Source organism: Canis lupus, chromosome 21 (assembly GCF_011100685.1).
Source record: "Canis lupus familiaris isolate Mischka breed German Shepherd chromosome 21, alternate assembly UU_Cfam_GSD_1.0, whole genome shotgun sequence".
Taxonomy (NCBI): Eukaryota; Metazoa; Chordata; class Mammalia; order Carnivora; family Canidae; genus Canis; species Canis lupus.
The window spans coordinates 37,708,485-37,726,273 of NC_049242.1; the positions used below are offsets into that span (position 1 = coordinate 37,708,485).

The following is a 17,789-nucleotide window of genomic DNA, read 5'->3' on the forward strand; positions in this document are numbered from 1 at the left end:
GCACAACAAAAAAAAAGTTTATGTGTGAAATCATAGACATCTATACACAATATAAAATAAGCATATTTCAGATTACAGACACACACACAAACACACACATACTGAAGAAAGGACTTCTTTTGCTTCTAAGCCATTCCAATTTCTATACTTACAGCAAGAAAACCTTTGTCTTCATCTTCATTTTACAGCATGTGTGTGCATGCGCGCACACACACACACACACTCTCACTGCCTTCCCAGCTTCGTCAGTGGCTCTTGAAGGGTAAATAAATTTAAAAACTATCCCTTTTAATCATTTCTAATTCTCCAAAATTATACCCCTCAGCCAAAACTTCAAAATTGACTGAATGCCTTAGTGGGTTTAATAGAATTTCACATTTGTTGAAATCTTGCTGACACTCCAAAAATTATAGCTCCCTAGTATCAAACTGCCCTTCAACATCAAAAAAGATTAGGACTCAAAGTGCCCCCAAGATGGGCACCTGGACGGCTCAGTCAGTTAAGCACCTGCCTCCAGCTCAGGTCATGATCCCAGTCTCCTGGGATCGAGTCCCAAATCGGTCTCCTGCTCTCTATAGGGAGCCTGCTTCTCCCTCTCTCAATGTCCCTGCTAGTGCTCTCTTATTCTGTCAAATAAAAAAAATTTTTAAATCCAAATTGCCCCATGGTTATTCTAAAAGATGGTCAGTTCTTTACCTCCAACACTAGGAACAGCTAAAATCAACATTTTTAAAACATTCAATACCAGGGCGCCTGGGTGGCTCAGTGGTTGGGTGTCTGCCTTTGGCTCAGGTCGTGATCCCGGGGCCCTGAGATCCAGTCCTGATCAGGCTCCCCCGTAGGGAGCCTGCTTCTCCCTCTGCCTAATGTCTCTGCTTCTCTGTGTCTCTCATGAATAAATACAATGTTTAAATCTTAAAAAAACAAAACTATCCTACCACATAAGAAGAAACTCCTCCCCTGGAAAGAGTTGTTTCCTTAAACAGTAGCAAACTTTAGAAAATAGCCTTGTGGCATTAAGGAAAAACAAGAGAACATTATCACTGGTTAATATCAGACTAAGATATCAAGGGCATTAAATCTGTTTGAGACAGTAATTAGATTTCACATACAGAAAACTTCATCAGTGATACAGAAGGGAAATTTGACAAATTTTCTAGATGGAGACTATCTTTTTGCTTATCCTTTTGCTATTAACACAATCTGGTATGATTTCAGAGAATCAATGCATAAATAATAAGTATTTCATAAATGACAGAGAAAATTAATACAAAAATGGAGAAGAAAACCTTCCCAGATCGGAGAGGGTTTCAATTTCCCAGGGAAAAAGTTCTACATATACCCTGATAAATGTTTCCATTTCCAATGACAAGAGAAGGCTACAAGCACGCAAGTAAAAAATAAGTTATTCCTGCAGAATGGAAACTTGAGGCTAGCTAGCCAAATAAGATATACCTCCATTGTTTTAATACAAAAATGTTGGAGCCCAATAATTTATCCAGCCAAATTTATCATGAAAAAGTAAATATTATCTTAGGTATCTTTTCAGTAAAAAGCACTTGAAAGAATTCTCTAAGTCATAATTCAAAATAAAAACTAACTTGATAAAGACTACTTGTAAGCACTGAAACCAGTTAGAATGATACAAATGGTGAATAAAAGCAATAACCCTTCATAAGAAAGGGATTAATACATTATTTACTATTATAATAGCAAATAAAATGCAACAGACAAAAAAACAATCTTTTAAAAACACTGCAATACACATTTTTGGTTGCCTATGGACACTAAATTTATGAAAGAGATGGGAGAAACAGCAAACGAAACTGCTAAATTCCCTATTTCCCATAACTGGGAATAAAACACTATTATTCTGATGTTCTAATTAAAATATGTTTAAGATTATGAATAATTTTTTTAAAGATTTATTTAAAAGAGAGCGAGCAAGGGTGCACACAAGCCAGGAAGGAGGCAGAAGAGGGAGCAGCCGACTCCCCCCTAAGCAGGGAGCCCGACATGGGGCTCATTCCCAGGACCCTGGGATCATGACCGGAGCCGAAGACAGACACTTAACCAACTGAGCCACCTAGGCGCCCCTATGATAATTTTTTAAAGATTTTATTTATGTGTGTGTGTGAGAGAGAGAGAGAGAGAGAGAGCATGAGCAGGGACAGACAGAGAAAAGCAGACTCTCCACCGAGCAGGGAGCCCCATGCTTAACCAACTAAGTGAGCCAGCCAGGTGCCCTAAGATTATGAATAATTTTAAGGTACATCTAAGTTGTAAAAAGAGAGAGAGGAAGAGAGAGAAAATCTACCACCCAAATCTACCACTGAACACAGAAAAATATATATATATATTATATATATATTTCAAAATACAAGATTAGTGCAAAAGGAGGTCATTATGCTAAAGATCATGGCCAAAATCAGTAGTGACTTAAATTTTTCAACTTTTCCCTTGAAAGAAACGTGGCTAGAAAATACGTGGCAGAAATTTTCTCAAACAGAAACAGAGTTGGTCCCCTTTTTGCCTCAACTTGGTTTCTTTAAGCTTAATTTCACTCAGTGCCTAGCTAGATTGATTAAGAAAACCAGATTTTGTTGACATAACTGAGTAAAACAAACTGCTTATTATCATTATCAAAAGCAGTATCAGAAGCATTAGTTTTGATCACTTGGTCAAGGTGCTATCAGCCAGGTTTCCCCGCAGTGGTTACTATTTTCCCCTCGATAATAGTATCTCATGGGCAGATACTTCAAGACTATGTTAATATCCAGCTACCCTCAAATCCACTAGCTTTAACAACTATTTATGATTCTGACTCAAATCAATTGTTCTGACTGTCAAATAGTGATTTCCTAATTCCACCACTTCCTCTAAGTTTATTAGTTAGAATTCTACCTTAAGGAAGAACTTCCCTCCCTTCTTCATTTATTTATTTATCCTTATGGATTCATAGATTCCTACTTTATGAATAGTAATCAAATACTATAATTATTTGGTCATACTGTCCCAGAGTTAGCCAACGGGAGTCCTTCTGCGTTGGTTGTGTCTCTCTGACACATCACCATCATTTAGTCTTTTGAGCACTTCCTTACTTTCACGCACTACACGATGCTCCAAGCTCATCTTCTAGATTTCCCTGCCCTAGCTCTGGGATCAGTCATTTCTCTGAGGTTCCTGTTAATAAAGAATGGTATTTAGAAACCAAGATCCAAGGGATGCCAGTGTGGCTCAGTGGTTGAGCTTCCGGTTCAGGTCGTGATTCATGGTTCAAGTCATGATTCCCAGGTCCTGGGATAGAGTCCCACATAAGACTCCCCTCAGGGAACCTGCTTCTCCCTCTGCCTTTGTCTCTGCCTCTCTCTGTGTGTCTCTCATGAATAAATAAAATCGAAAGAAAAAGAAAGAAAGAAAGAAAGAAAGAAAGAAAGAAAGAAAGAAAGAAAGAAAGAAAAAGAAGAGAAAGAAAGAAGAAAGAACAGAAAGAAAGAACGAAAGAAGAAAGAAAGAAGAAAAAAGAAGAAGGAAGACGGAAGCAGGAAGCAGGACGAAATCCGAATCCACGACACTAGAAGACATCCCGTCACAAACGTAAACGCCAAATCACCCAACAGCTCCATCCCGACTCCATCCCTACCCGACCTCACCTCCCTCCCCCCTCCCCTACCATCCCCTCCCTCCCGCCAGACGACATCAGATCTGGCACTAGTTTTTTTCATTGCTTATGGGGGAGTCAATGTTTCTATGCACTCTTAGAGCTGGAAAAAAGATGCACAGATGTGTATATATGTATTCACATGCATCAATTTCTGCATCTATAATTTTTAAACCACGAATTTATGCCAATATCCTCAACTCCAATCAAGCATCAGAGTTGATGCTAATTTTCCCCCTTTCCACGGTGAGAACAAACAGTGAGAAAGTTGGCTCCCATTTTCCAAATGTATTTACTTATCTGCTTAATCCTGGTATAGAAAATCATTTCAGAATTGAAAATCCATGCCTCTGTGACACAAACAAATACACACACACACAAAGCTTATTCACTGGAGTTCAACGTTTGTTTCAAGTTCTTTTTGTCTCTATCCTGAGGACATAGTCCAAACATCCAGTTCAAAAGTTAGTTTTTTCTTTCCCCCCTTCAGTGTGGTTATGTTCCTCATTTGAAATAAGGTTTAGTTCATTTATTTGTGTTCCACCTTAGGGTGTTTTTTCTTCATCACTTGATTGGTACTGGTATCTGCTGTTTATGGACTGAGTATGTGAAACATTAAACATGGTTCAAAAGTCAGAAAGTATCCTCAGAAAGGTCACCAACCCCATTCCCTCTACTCCTTCCCCCTCATTCCTACCCACTCCCTATGGCTAACCAATAATCGCATTAATCTCTAATTTATCCAGTCAGAGCTGAAAATACATGCATATTTTCTTATTTCCCCTTCCTTCTTACACAAAAGGTAGAATAGTGCACATTATAGATACTTTTGCACTCTTTTTCATTAACAATTTATCCTAGAAAGCACTTCACATCAATTCATAGAGATCTTTATTTTTTAAAAGGTACATAATGCTCCACTGGGTAGATGTAGCGTATTTTATTCAATCCCTCTCCTCTTCTGTAAATTGTTTCTAATTTTTTTAATTACAAACATTGCTATGGCCTTGTTCCTGTGATTTTCATACTGTTGGAAGTATACTTGCAGGATAAATTCCTAGATTTGGGATTACTGAGTCAAAAGATAAACACACCACTCAAATCTACATCATTTTATGTCTCCTGATATAGTACACTAAGAACAACTCATTATTTCTGTTATTCCTGCCCCCAAAATGCGTAACCTGAATTTAACCATAAGGAAACAAACTCAAATTGAGGGAAATCTACAAATAACTTACACTCTTCAAAAAATGTCAATGTCCTACTAAAACATAAAGACTAAAGAACTACTCCAAAATAAAGAAGACATGGAAATGGAATGAGGGCATATAACCTGAGATTTTTCTCTTCCTATAAAGCACATTATTGGGACACCAGCAAAATCTGAAAAAAAGCTCTGTATATATTAGTAATATATCAATGTTAATTTCTGTCTCTGGTTATAGACTATGTTTATGTAAGAAAATGCTCTTGTGTTTAGGAAATATACACAGAGGGACTTAAAAATAAGGGGTCATTGTCTTCAACTTACACTCAAATGATTTAAAAAAAACAGCATAGATAAGGGAAGGGATAAAACAAACATGGTAAAATGTTAGCATTTGGAAAATGTGAGTAAAGTTTTTTTAAAAAGCACATTGGATGTTACTTTGACATTTATAGCTATACTTGCAGTACTGAACATGTACTTACTTGTATACAATGCTCTTATTCCTAGAAAAAACATCAACATATGAGGTGACAAGTTGGTGGGCAATATTAAATATATCCAAACAAAAAATTCTGTGACTCTAATAGTTTTAATTAAACTACGATTTAATAATGCTATGTAACCAATAAACAATCACATTGCTTTTATAAATTACTAAAAAGAAAATATAATTTATAAGGCAACAGGAACTTGTTCTGTCTCTAAAAACATAATTTTAGACACCTTATACTTGGGTTTTTTTTTCAGAACCACACAGAAAATAAGTGAGTGTATAAATCTTGGTCTTTTTTATAAAAGCCTGAGTGTCATTCCTTTTTGCAAAGTAGAAATAAATTAAAGGCCTACCAAGGACATTACTTTAAACTAAGTTTCAAACCCAAACACAGACTCAGCAGCTTCACCCAAAGTAATTCAAGATCAAGGCCTTGCAAGAAGATTCACTATTAACTCCACAATGTTTGCCAACAGAGTGAAAATCATTTACTCATTCTTACTTTTCCAGTAAGGCAAGCACAATAGAGCTAATACTCTAAAGACACTTCTATTTTTCCTGGAAGGAACAAAGGAAGGTTGGTTCATGTGGCATCACAAAATCTGTTTCAATTTTACGAGGTCAATTTTACTTTGAAAAAGGAATCTTTAGGGGTGCCTGGGTGGCTCAGTCAGTTTAGCATTCAATTCTTGATTTTGGCTTAGGTCACAATCTCAGGGTCATGAGATCAATCCCTGAGACTGGCTCTGAGCTCAGTGGGGAGTCCACTTGAGATTCTCTCTCTCCCTCTCACTCTGTCCCTGCCCCCTCAAAAAAAGAAAAAGAAAAAAAGGAATCATTAAAAATTTAAAAACAATACTGCTTTTAAAAAGTCTCCTTTCCCACCCCATCCCCCCACCCTTTTAAAGTTGCCAATTTATTTCCTAACCAAATTACCGACTACTTTCACGTCAAAGTTTGGGAGAGACCCACATTTCAGCCTCACAGGTAAATTAAGAATCTCATTCCAGTAGGTGGCTGCCTGTCATCATCACTTTGCCTTTTAATGATATTATAACAAGGGGAAAAACAGGATTCTTGACCTACTCAACAGAAATGTCCCCACTACACTCCTGCAACTTTCCCCATCCCAAAAAGGAGACACACACACATTAGAATGAGGTTTAAGAGACCCTAGGTTAGAATTTCCTTCTGCTTCTCCTCTGAAGAAAGTGGCCATCTCCTCCTTGCATGCCTACCATTTCTATGCAGGAATTGCTAGCGGACCCATTTCAGGTGTTTACCAAAACAAGGCAATCTCTAATAAGTACCCCCATAGGGAGAGGTGCCTTATTTTTCACTACTAAGAACTCATTTGTAAACTACTCTGAAAATGTAAAACAGTAAGTTTGCACACAAAAGATAAGTCTATAGTTTGAAATTCAGACACGAGTTATTTTAAGTGACTTCTCATGGCAGAGATGGTCTTCAAGACCTTGCAGTAGAGCAGCAATTCCAAGACCTAAACTCCCACCCTTCACACATGGATCAATTAACTATATCATAAATATGTGGAGTCTTGGAATCTCTTCTAGGATCTCTGCCTCAGTAAAAGGCAATGAAAAAGCATTCAGCAGCAAAAAAAACAAAAACAAAAACAAAACTTCTGGGTAAAAAGCAATGTCTGAGTCAGGTCTAGACTAACAGGTTGTAAGACTGACTAAAACAACACGTGAGCAATCAACTACCCCCTACACAGCTCAAAATCTGACAAACTGCTCAGGTAAAAAGTCAGGATGCTAAACAAAGACTAGAAGCTGGGAAATTCCTCCCTCTAATTCTGTAAAACATGTGTATGCTCTCTTTTGAGAGTTAGCAGGTAAAGCATTAACCCAAAACCCCAATAATTACTCCATCATTTTATAAAATCAACTTGCAACTGATAAAACGAAGTTTCCCCAACTCAAAACAGGATCAACATTCATCACCTAAATACCACACCATGTGAAGAGGGGAATCTGAGTTTGGGGGGGGAGGGACGGGGGGCGGGGGGGGGGGGGGGGCACCACGGTGCCAGGAATTAAAAACTTAATAGACCAGATTATATGTCAAAGAAAAATGAAGAAATTACAAATTTTGTTTTGGAAGAACAAGATACAGAAGTAACATAAGAGCAGCAAATAAAACCAGGTAACAATTATTATTAATTATTCTGCAGAAGGCACTGTGCCGAATGGTTTGCATGCATTCCTGTATTTATTCCAAAAACCCTAAAGGTGCTAGCTATTACTATTAGTCTTCCTTTTCATACAGGGAAACTCAAGCTTGGAGAACCCAAGAAACTTGCCTGAAGACACACAGCTAGTTAACTATGTAAGAAAGAACCTTAGAATTTCAAAGGCGCAGATTTGTTCAGCCAAACTCAACATTTTATGGACAAAAAAACTAAAGCTTTGAAAAGATTAAGGGAGATTAAGAGATTCCCCAGCATCACCTGAGTAGGGAGACCTAGAATCCAGATATGCAAAACTCTCTCCATTTTATACAATGTTAAGATCATTTCCTATCTACAGTTTACTCATCATTTAGGTATTCTATTTACCAACAAAACTTAAAACATTCTCAAAAAACTATGAGCAGAAACATTAACTCCACATATTTTACATTTTTATACATTTTATGATCTGCCAAATTCATTTTTAAGGAGGAGAAGGCATGTCAAGTAATTATTGCCTTAATTTCCTATCTTGCAGTTCTTCATATGCATAGGTCACAAGTGTACCTAAGGTCAAAGAAAGGCAAGGCTAAAAGACAAAGTTGTTTTTAAATTTTCCATTCCCCAACTTGTATTTTTTTCTGCTCAAGATCATAGAATAGAAAAATACATACTGAAGACTAAAAAGTGTCATATTTCAGAAGACTTAAAAAGTAAATAAAACCAATTTGTGTCATCCTGATCTACAAAGAGAACTGACTTCCACTTAAGATTATTATCCTCCTGCCTTCTCCTTTCCCTCCAGTTACTACTGCTAGACAATCACAGAATGAATTTTAATTTCCCAAGAGTCAGACAATAAATAGTGGCTCGATTAAGTGTAGATGATAAATAGTCACTTTAGCTCCATAATATAAGATTAATATAACAACAATACTGTCTGTAGACTTATTATGCACTAGGCATTGTTTTACGCCTCGACGCAGGTTAACTCATTTACTTCTCACCACAAGGGTATGTGGTACTTTGTAGTTCCCCAGACTACAGATGAGGAATATTGAGGTATCGAGAGGTGAAGTAATTTGTCCAAGATTATACATGCAGCAAGTGGCAAAGTTGAGACTCCATCCAGGTGGACTGGCTCCTATCTCTCCAGAAAGGCATCAGAGCCCATATCCCTCCCTTTTACTGGCTCCAACTCCTCTGCCTCTCTCGCTCCCCTCCTTGCCAGCCTTCTTTCTCCAAACTAGCATAGAACTCCCCCATACTCACATAAGATGCATTCTCTCTCCCCACCGCCAAGCCTACGCAGTACTTTATCAATTCTTCCCAAACTGACTTTTCCCCAATTCCGAACTCCCTCTGTATTTAAATGTGTTACAGAATTATACACATAGACCCTTCTACTCATAGCCATCATTAACCGGGTACATACTATGTGACAGTGCTAAGAACATTCCCATACTTTAAAGGATTACAGTGTGTGATCCTATCCATTTTACTGATGATTAAACTGAGGACTTCAAGGAAGCTGAATATCCTGGCAGTGTTCTCACAACCAATAAATGATAGAGCAAGACAGACTCAAGCTCACTTTTTCTGTGTATACATATACATGTGTTTCTCATCCATTCACGCTTCCTTTACTTCTTTTATATCGTCTAGTAGGGTACTCTCCATAAAGGAGGTGTTTCTTTAACAAATGAATTCTGGAGAATCATTTTTAAAAACAGCAATTGCTATTATTATCTTAACAGCCTCTAAAACTATTTCGCAAAAAAAAAGCAAAAGGTTCCGATACCTCAATACCTTAACAGATTCAAATACATTCAGACGGTCCCTCTCCACAAAGGACCTACGTTTGTGTAGTTTACCTTTTCAGGTGACAACTCTCCTAACAGCAGAACCCAGGATTCTCCTCTCACTCCTCACCACCACTGCCAGCCCCTCAACTACAGCCTCCTAATAAAGGTTAAGCTATAAATTGTCTTTGCTTTGCCATCAGTTAAAGTCTCTCTCGGCCCTGGGGAAATAGCAACATGACAACATCCCTGATTCCGCAGCCTGCTAAACTTGTATACAATGCTCTTATTCCTAGAAATAAGAATTTTCTTATTTCTCCCCTCTTACTCAGTGTGATTCTTTTTAACCCACTTAATGACCGTACTGTAAGTGCTCATTACATAAACATCATCTCTTCCTGGACACAAAGGCTACAGCAGTTCTTAAACGCCTTGAAGCAGCATCACAGCGATTACTGCTCATTCAGTCAACACGAAAGGTAACCAGCAGTCGCGTTTCTGTTAACAGTATTTCGCCTCTGAATGTCACTGCAAACCTTGAGCGAAATGAAATAAGCCGCTGAGGACAAATGGATGAGACGGAAACCGGGAATTAATTCTCCACCAGAGCATCTTCACGGTCCTCTTGACATCTTAAGACTATCTTTGTTGCCTGTTATACCGGGTGGTGGTGGGGGTGGGGGGGGGTGTATCCTTCATACCCTTGGTTCTCTTCCAGCATATGCCACACCTTTTAGGTCGACAAAAGCAGAGAGACAACCATCTGGGTTTCTCATTTTCTTAAAACCCCCGAAGAAGACCACTGACACCTCTTCAACAGGAGCAGATCCTAAGAATAAAGAACTCCGCCTCCCTTTCCTTTGCCGCCCCCCACCCCCACCCCCACCGCCACCCCCACCCCCGCACCCTGACTCTCGCCTCCAGCAACCGCAGGAGCTGGGCGCGGGGGAGCGGGGAGCTGGAAGCCAGGCGGAGGGCACGCCCCGGGCGCTCGTCACCCAGCGCAGCCCAAACTTCACCTCGGCCGAGCCCGAAGCAGGGAGGCACCGGGAGGCACCGGGAATCCCCGGGAAAGGGGGTCTCCCCGCTATCGGGGAGCGTCCCTAAGTTCCTCGAAGCCCCCAAGTCCCCCGGGCGCGACCCCTAAGAGCTCCCGCCGCAGACACGCGCGCACACAAAGAGGAGCCCACGCACCGCCCCGAGCGGGCAGCCCCGGGCCGCGAGCGCCGACAGGGACCCGGCCGCGGGCCACGCGCAGCCCAGCGGCCGCCGCGACCCTGCAGGCGGCGGGCCCGGGCCGAGGGGCCGCGCACCCCGCCCCACCCCTGCTCCCCGAGCCGCGAGCCGCGAGCCCCGAGCCCCGAGCCCCGAGCCCCGCCCGGCAGGAAGCCCGACGCGGCCGCACGGCCTCCCCCGAGCGATAAGGTGGGTCCGCGCTCCGCAGCCGCCAGCCCCGCCCTCCCGGACACATTCCTGGGAAGCCCGGCTCCCGGGGCGCCGAGCAGGGCGCCGCGCCGGCGGCCGCGGGCAGGGGGCAGGGGGCAGGGGGCCGGGGACAGGGGGGGCCGGGGAGGGCAGGGCAGGGCAGGGGAGGGCAGAGCCGGGCCGCCGCCCCCCGCGCCCCCGCGCCCCCGCCCGCCCGGCCACAGGTAGGCCCGCGCCAGGCACCTGGATGAACTGGATGGTGAGCGCCGACTTGCCCACGCCGCCTCCGCCGACCACCACGAGCCGGTACTTCTCCTGGCCGGAGCCGTCCCGCCAGCCGGCCGCGGCCATGGGCACCCGCCGAGCCCGCCCGCCCTAGGCCCGGCTCGGGGACGCGTGCGGCCGGGGCTGCGGGCGGGGGCGGGGGCGGCGGCGGCGGCGGCGGCGGGCGGCGGGGCTCCGGGGGCGGGGGCGGGGGCCGCTCCGGGCTGCAGCGCGGCGCCCCGGCTGGCCGGGTCCCGCCCGAGGCGCGGCGAGGCGGGGGCACCGGGGCCGGCGGCGGCGGCGGCCGGGGCGCGCTCGTGCGCACGTCTCCGCAGCGCCTGCCGATCGCTGCCTCCAGCGCCGCGACAAATGGCCGTCTGGGGGCCGGGCTGCCGGGCGGCGCCGCTGCATATGCATGAGGGGCGGGGCGGGCGGCGGGGCGGGGCGGGCGGGGCGGGAGGGAGGGGCGGGCGGGGCGCTGACCCCCGGGCGGAGCCCGCCCCCCGCGTCCCTGGCCCCCAGCCGGGGCGAGCCGGGAGCCGGTGTGAGCGCGGCAGTGAGGTTCGGGCGCCGCAGACCCCCGCGCCCGGACCCCTGGGATCCCGGGACTGAGTGTGCGCGCGCGCGTGTGTGTGCGTGTGTGTGTGCGTGTCTGTGAGTACGCGCGTGTGTGTCCGCGTGTGTGTGCACCCGTGTGTGTGCGTGTGTGTGCGCATAGAGGATGCGTGTGTGTGTGCTCCTGTGTGCGTGCGTGTGTGCATGTGGAGGGTGTGCGTGTGTGTGCGCGTGTGTGAGTGTGCGTGTGCGTGTCCGCGCGCGCGTGTGTGTGCATAGAGGATGCGCGTATGTGTGCGCATGCATGTGTGTGCGCGCGCATGTGTGCGCGTGTGCGGGGCGAGTCGGCGTCCAGTGGGAGTGGGTAGGACACAGTGTGTAACCATAACTGTGTAACGTCAGGGACTGTCAAGGATTATGTGGATGAAAAAATACAGTATCTGAAGGCGTATGTGAAAAACACAACTGTTGGCATCTTAACTCCTCTTCTGTAGGAGAGTCAATACCCTGTTTGAAGACTACAGATGGTGACCGTGATTGTGTGAAAAACAGCGTGTGACAGTGACTGAGGATCAGAGCTGTGTCACAGTGTTGTGTGTGTTGAGGGTGTGTGAGGAACGTGACAGAGACTGAGCCTGGGGAATAAGTCACAGCGATGGACAGTGCATGGACAAGAGTGAATGGGACAGGTGTTTTGTAGGTGTCCAGAGAGTGTGCTAGTGGCTGTATTTGCGTGCGAGAAATATGTGGTCGCCGTCTGGAGGAGTGTAAGAGGGAGGTCGGTTTGTCACTATGTCCCCGCTCCATACAGGGCACTGGGTGTACTCCGTGCTGGAGACGCTTTCCTAAGCAACACGGTGTCCCTGCCCTCAGGGGGCTTAGCGTCCCACGGGGAGACAGCCAGACAACAAACCGATAAGGCATAACGATAAGCGCTGTAACTAGTAAGCGCCATGCAGCATGTGTGCCCGTAACAGAAGCATTCACCCCAGAGTCGGGTGGTCAAGAAAGGCTTCCTAAAAGTTCTGAAGAATAAATAATAGAATAAATCATAATATAATAAAGTCAATAATAGGTGAATAATTATAAGTATTCCAGGGAAAGGAAACTGCATGTGCAAAAGTCAAAGCTGAGAAGATAAGAATTATGTCATGTGATTTTGAGTGTATTGGGGAAGTTTGCACGCCAGTGATTGTGAGTGAAAAGGGATTCAGTGATTGCGAGTGAAAAGGGATTATGGGGGCACCTGGCTTAAGCCAGTTAAGCCTCCAACTCTTGGTTTCTGCTCAGGCCCTGATCTCAGGGTCCCGGGATGGAGCCCCGCCTTTGGCTGCATGCTCAGCAGGGAGTCTGCTTGCCATTCTCTCTTCCTGTCCCTCTAACCCTCCCTCTAGTTCTCTCTCTCTCAAAGACATAAATCTTTTTTTTTTAAGTGATTTTATGTGTATGGCATTTTAACCAAATGTAGCAGGAATCACAGCTCTATGTAGAGGGTAATAGATAAAGCCATAGGCCCTGTGGCCAGACTGTCTGGATTCAAATCCTAGCTCTTCCACTAATGGTGTGATGTTGAGAACCAAACCTCTGTGCCTCAAGTTTTCTCTAAGGACAGTAGGACTACCTATCATAAGGAGTTGTGGTTTTTTGGTTTTGTTTTTGATTTTTCAGTAAGAATCAAATGAGTGAATACCTACAAAGCACAGAGAGCAGTGCCTGGCATGCAGTAAGCATTTATGGCAGCTTTGGAACACGACTGCAAGTTCTTGGGCACTACCTAGCGACTCGCTTAGGACCAATAGAATGCAGAGAGGTGCGGTGTAACTTCCACGGCTAGGGCAGAGAGCCGTGCAGCCTCTCACGGCTGGGAGATTCTCACTCTGGGATTCTCACTCTGGGAGAAACAAAGTAAGAAATTTGGCTACCCCAAAGCCCCCATGCTAGTGAGGCCACACGTAAGCATGCAGTGCAGAGGTACAACTGAGCTCCCACCAGACCCCCAGCATCAACTGCCAGCCATGGGACACGGCTTGGATACCCAACTCTGTTGAGCCTTCAGATGATGGCAGTCCCTGCTGGCATCTGACTGCAGCTGCCTGAGAGACCCCAAGCAAGAGCTGCCCAGGCCAGCCCTTCCTGATCCACAAAATCATGAGCAAAATAAAGTAGTAAACTGGCTGTGCTTCTCCCAATCCTTCATTTGGAAATATCTGTAAAGTATAAAGTATACCCATATATACCGCCTTTTTTTTAATATTTTTTTAATTTTTTTTATTTATTTATGATAGTCATACAGAGAGAGAGAGAGGCAAAGACACAGGCAGAGGGAGAAGCAGGCTCCATGCACCGGGAGCCCGACCTGGGATCCGATCCCCGGTCTCCAGGATCGCGCCCTGGGCCAAAGGCAGGCGCCAAACCGCTGCGCCACCCAGGGATCCCCCATATACCGCCTTTACCCAAATTCCACTATTGTGAGCATTTTACCCCATTTCCTTTATCATTCTCCCCTATTTCTTTCATATATATATATGAAATACATATATATAATACATATATAAGTTTATATTATATATATATATATATGTAACCCAAATATAAAAATGAATTTTTTAAACCATTTAAGGGTAAGTTACAGACATTATGGCCATTTGCCCCTAAGTAGTTCAGTGTTTGTTCCCTAAGAATAGGGGTATTATCTCATATAACCGTAGCACAGTTGCCAACTTTAGTAAATTTAATATTGATAGGAATATTTTCATCTAATCTACATTGATATTCCAATTTTGTCAGTTGATCCAATAATGTTTTTCTCCCCTAGCACAGAATCCAGCCCAGGGTCAAGCATTGCATTTAGCCGCCAAACTCTTTTGATCTTTTTTAGTATGGAATAAAATGGTTGTGTTAAGTCCCCATTTTTTGAGAGGGGGAGCAAAATATTTGTTACACAGCAATAATATCCGGAAAGGCCTCAGCGACAGGTATTAGCGTCGATGTGAAAAGAAGGGGGGAAAAGGAGAAAGAAAGGAAAGAGGAGCCCATCTCAAAGAAGTGTGAGAAAGAGCCAGTTAGTCTTCCCACAAATGTCTCTCAATGTCTGCCAAGCCCTAAAATTTCCCATAAACTTTCAGGACCAAGAAGATGACCAAAATGTCCTCCTTATGCTCCTTGCCTTCTGAAGTACCAGCCCATTTTCAGTAGAATCTATTTCAATCACCTATTGTGAGCTGCTTCTATGCCTGAATCCTGACCAAGATTTTCTTTCCTTCCTATTCTGTACCACTACGATCCCTGTGTGTAGGACAATTCCTGAAACCAAGCAAGCAAACTCATCCTATAGACAACATGGGCCGATTGCCTCCCACCCATCTATTTCTCCTACCTTTCAAATAGTATCTCCGGATTTCCCCTTTAGTTTATGAATGGCACCTACCACCAGCTCCAGGGGTTCACTCTTATTCACTTAGGATTATCAACCTCCATTGGCCACAGTAATTAGCTGGAGGGTGGGTATATGGTCTAGGTCAGGGCAATCAGGAACAGATTCAATTGTGGGATAAAAACTACAATGAGGGAGTGCCTGAGTGGCTCAGTTAGTTAAGCATCTGCCTTCGGCTCAGGTCATGATCTCAGGGTCCTGGGGTCGAGTACGGCATCAGGGTCCCTGCTCAGAAACGGACCCATGCAAGTTCATGGCAGCATGTTCATTATAGCCAAAGAGTAGAAATAACCAATTGTCCCATCAACTGATGAGTGGGTAAACAAAATGTAGTATATTCATACAACAGAATTTTATTTGGCAATAAAAATGGATGAGGTAACTGATACACACTACAACATGGATGAACCATAAAAACATCATGCTAACTGAAAGAAGCCAGTTACAAAAGGTCACATATTATATAATTCCATTTATATGAAAGGTTCAAAGGAAGAAAATCAATAAAGGCAGAAAGTGGATTAATGGTTGTCAGGACTGAGGGGAAAATGCTGAGTGACCCATAATGGGTATGGGGTTTCGTCCTGGAGATAAGAAAATATTCTGAGATTAGACAGTGATGATGGTCGCACAATTCTGTAAATAGACTAAAAACCATTGAATTATACACTTTTTAAAGTGGCTGTTATGGTATATGAATTAAATCCTAATAAAACTATGAGGAGAAAAGATTCAATTGCAGGATTTTATCTGAACTGTCAAGGAAACATCTTTTTGCTTCAAGATGTCCCCTGTATCAACTCTCTTCCTTTTTATTATGAATATTATTGGACTCAAAGTCAAGTGTTCAGCAAGAAGCTTATAGGTTCAACTCCACCCAGACTTCTATTCCAAAATGTTTTCTTGCCCTTAGAAAATACCCCAAAAGCCTACACAAAAAGAAACCTCTACAAAAACAAATCACTGATGGCACAGGAGAATATGGGAAAGAAAGAACTAGTTGTCATTCGAGCCAAATAAAGATGAATTTTCACCTTAATGTGATAAATTTGCTCCTCAAGTAGCTGGAATAAAATAGGTATGTAAATCTTTACAAGAAGAATGACCTACAAACTTGGAAGGAATGGTAGAGATCATTCCCCCTTACCTTGCCGAAAGAAATCCTGTGACTAGGGAAAGAATTTCTTTCCCAGCGTCACCCAGCATGTTGTTAACAGGAGTCTTCTGACTCCCCTGCTTAGAGCACTTTACCTCATGCCAAGCTGGGTATTATCTCAAACCCCGCAGAGCCTCACAGCACAGAGATGGTGTAATGCTACCAGTCAAGAGAACTGTTCAATGCATCATTTTGGCCTCAGTTGAGTGACTGTCTGGCTAAAGGGTTGTCAAGAAACTTCAACAGGCAGATTCAAGGCTTGATTTGGCCAACAGATGTGTTCTGGTACATAATTCAATTTTTTAATTGAATTACCAATATTTAATTGAGTTATCAGTATTGTAAAATAGAGTATTTCACAAACAATTCTGGATTTCTAACTCTTCCCAATAAAATTAAATGAAATGGGGGATCCCTGGGTGGCCCATCATTTGGTGCCTGCCTTCAGCCCAGGGCATGATCCTGGAGTCCAGGGATCAAGTCCCACATCAGGCTCCCTTCATGAAGCCTGCTTCTCCCTCTTCCTGTGTCTCTGCCTCTCTCTCTCTCTCTCTCGCTCTGTCTCTCTCTTTGTGTCTCATGAATAAATAAATAAGATCTTTTAAAAAAGTTAAATGAAACATCTAGCAACACCAGGTCAATGTTATCACATGACAACTGGGTACAGGTAAGTACAGGCTACCCTTGAGAAAGGGTATTCCTATTCTTCAGACTCACCAGCAGTCATATTGCACCCCATCCAATTGATGTTACCTGCCTGGCCTCTATGAGCTTCAAGTGTTTGCAAATCCTACTACTATCTGCCAATGCCCTCCAACTAGGTTGCACATCTGAATCACCTGTATTGTCTTAAAATGAAGAACCTGGGCTCACCCACCCCCAACCCATCTTGATAAGTAAGATTGCAGACCAAGATTTGGAAGTCGAATATTGAAATATCCAAAGTAACCATGAGATACCTCCACAACTGAAAATGCTTAGAGGAGAGGAGAGTCATCCATGTCCACTCTATTTCAGAACAAACAATGACCTTCTCATCTGGAATGCTGGTGACTCACCATCTCTAAAAACCACCATTGCCCAAATACCATCCCTGGCCCAACCCAGAGAAAGGATCTAGGGGTGGAGTGGGGAAGGAGGTACTGCTGAAACGAAGATCCCCATGACCTCATCTATAGCTGAGTCAGACACAGCCCAGGCCTGATAACCAAAGAGGGCCAAACCCCGGATCAGAGAGCGTTCAGTTCTTACCATGGTTGATGGAAGAGCACCATCCACTTATTTCCTTAATGGGCCACTGCTTCTAATGTGAATGAATGGCTGGTAGAGAATGAAACAGCCCAGCAGGAGCTGCATGCATCTGAGATGAGACAGATGCACAAATCTATTCCTTGTTTAAAGATCACACTGCTAAGAATAGAAACTGAAACACGCTGAAGCGTGGGCACACGCAGCCCTGAGGAAGGCCACAACAGAGCCGGAGGAGTCTGTACCTTAGTGGAGGATTGTCTGAGAATCAGAGACTGAGAGCAGAAAAAGCACCCTGAGATCATTCCTATGAAAGCTCTCATCTGAAAGGTAGGGGAAGCAATG

General features: G+C 43.9%; 1 protein-coding gene across 3 annotated transcripts in view; it reads right to left on the reverse strand.

Annotated features, from left to right (window-relative positions):
- The window catches only part of RRAS2 (RAS related 2), an 81,635-nt gene extending 64,169 nt beyond the window's left edge, over positions 1-17,466 (reverse strand). Inside the window, exon 1 of one of the 3 annotated variants that reach the window (XM_038569114.1) lies at positions 17,448-17,466. In XM_038569114.1, the coding sequence (XP_038425042.1) occupies positions 17,448-17,450 (3 nt within the window). In that variant the 5' untranslated portion in view covers positions 17,451-17,466. Of the gene's footprint in view, positions 1-10,064; positions 10,186-11,031; positions 11,183-17,447 lie in introns of those variants that run through there. The other 2 variants (XM_038569111.1, XM_038569112.1) reach the window with 2 other exon arrangements.
- Between the last annotated feature and the right edge of the window lie 323 nt (positions 17,467-17,789).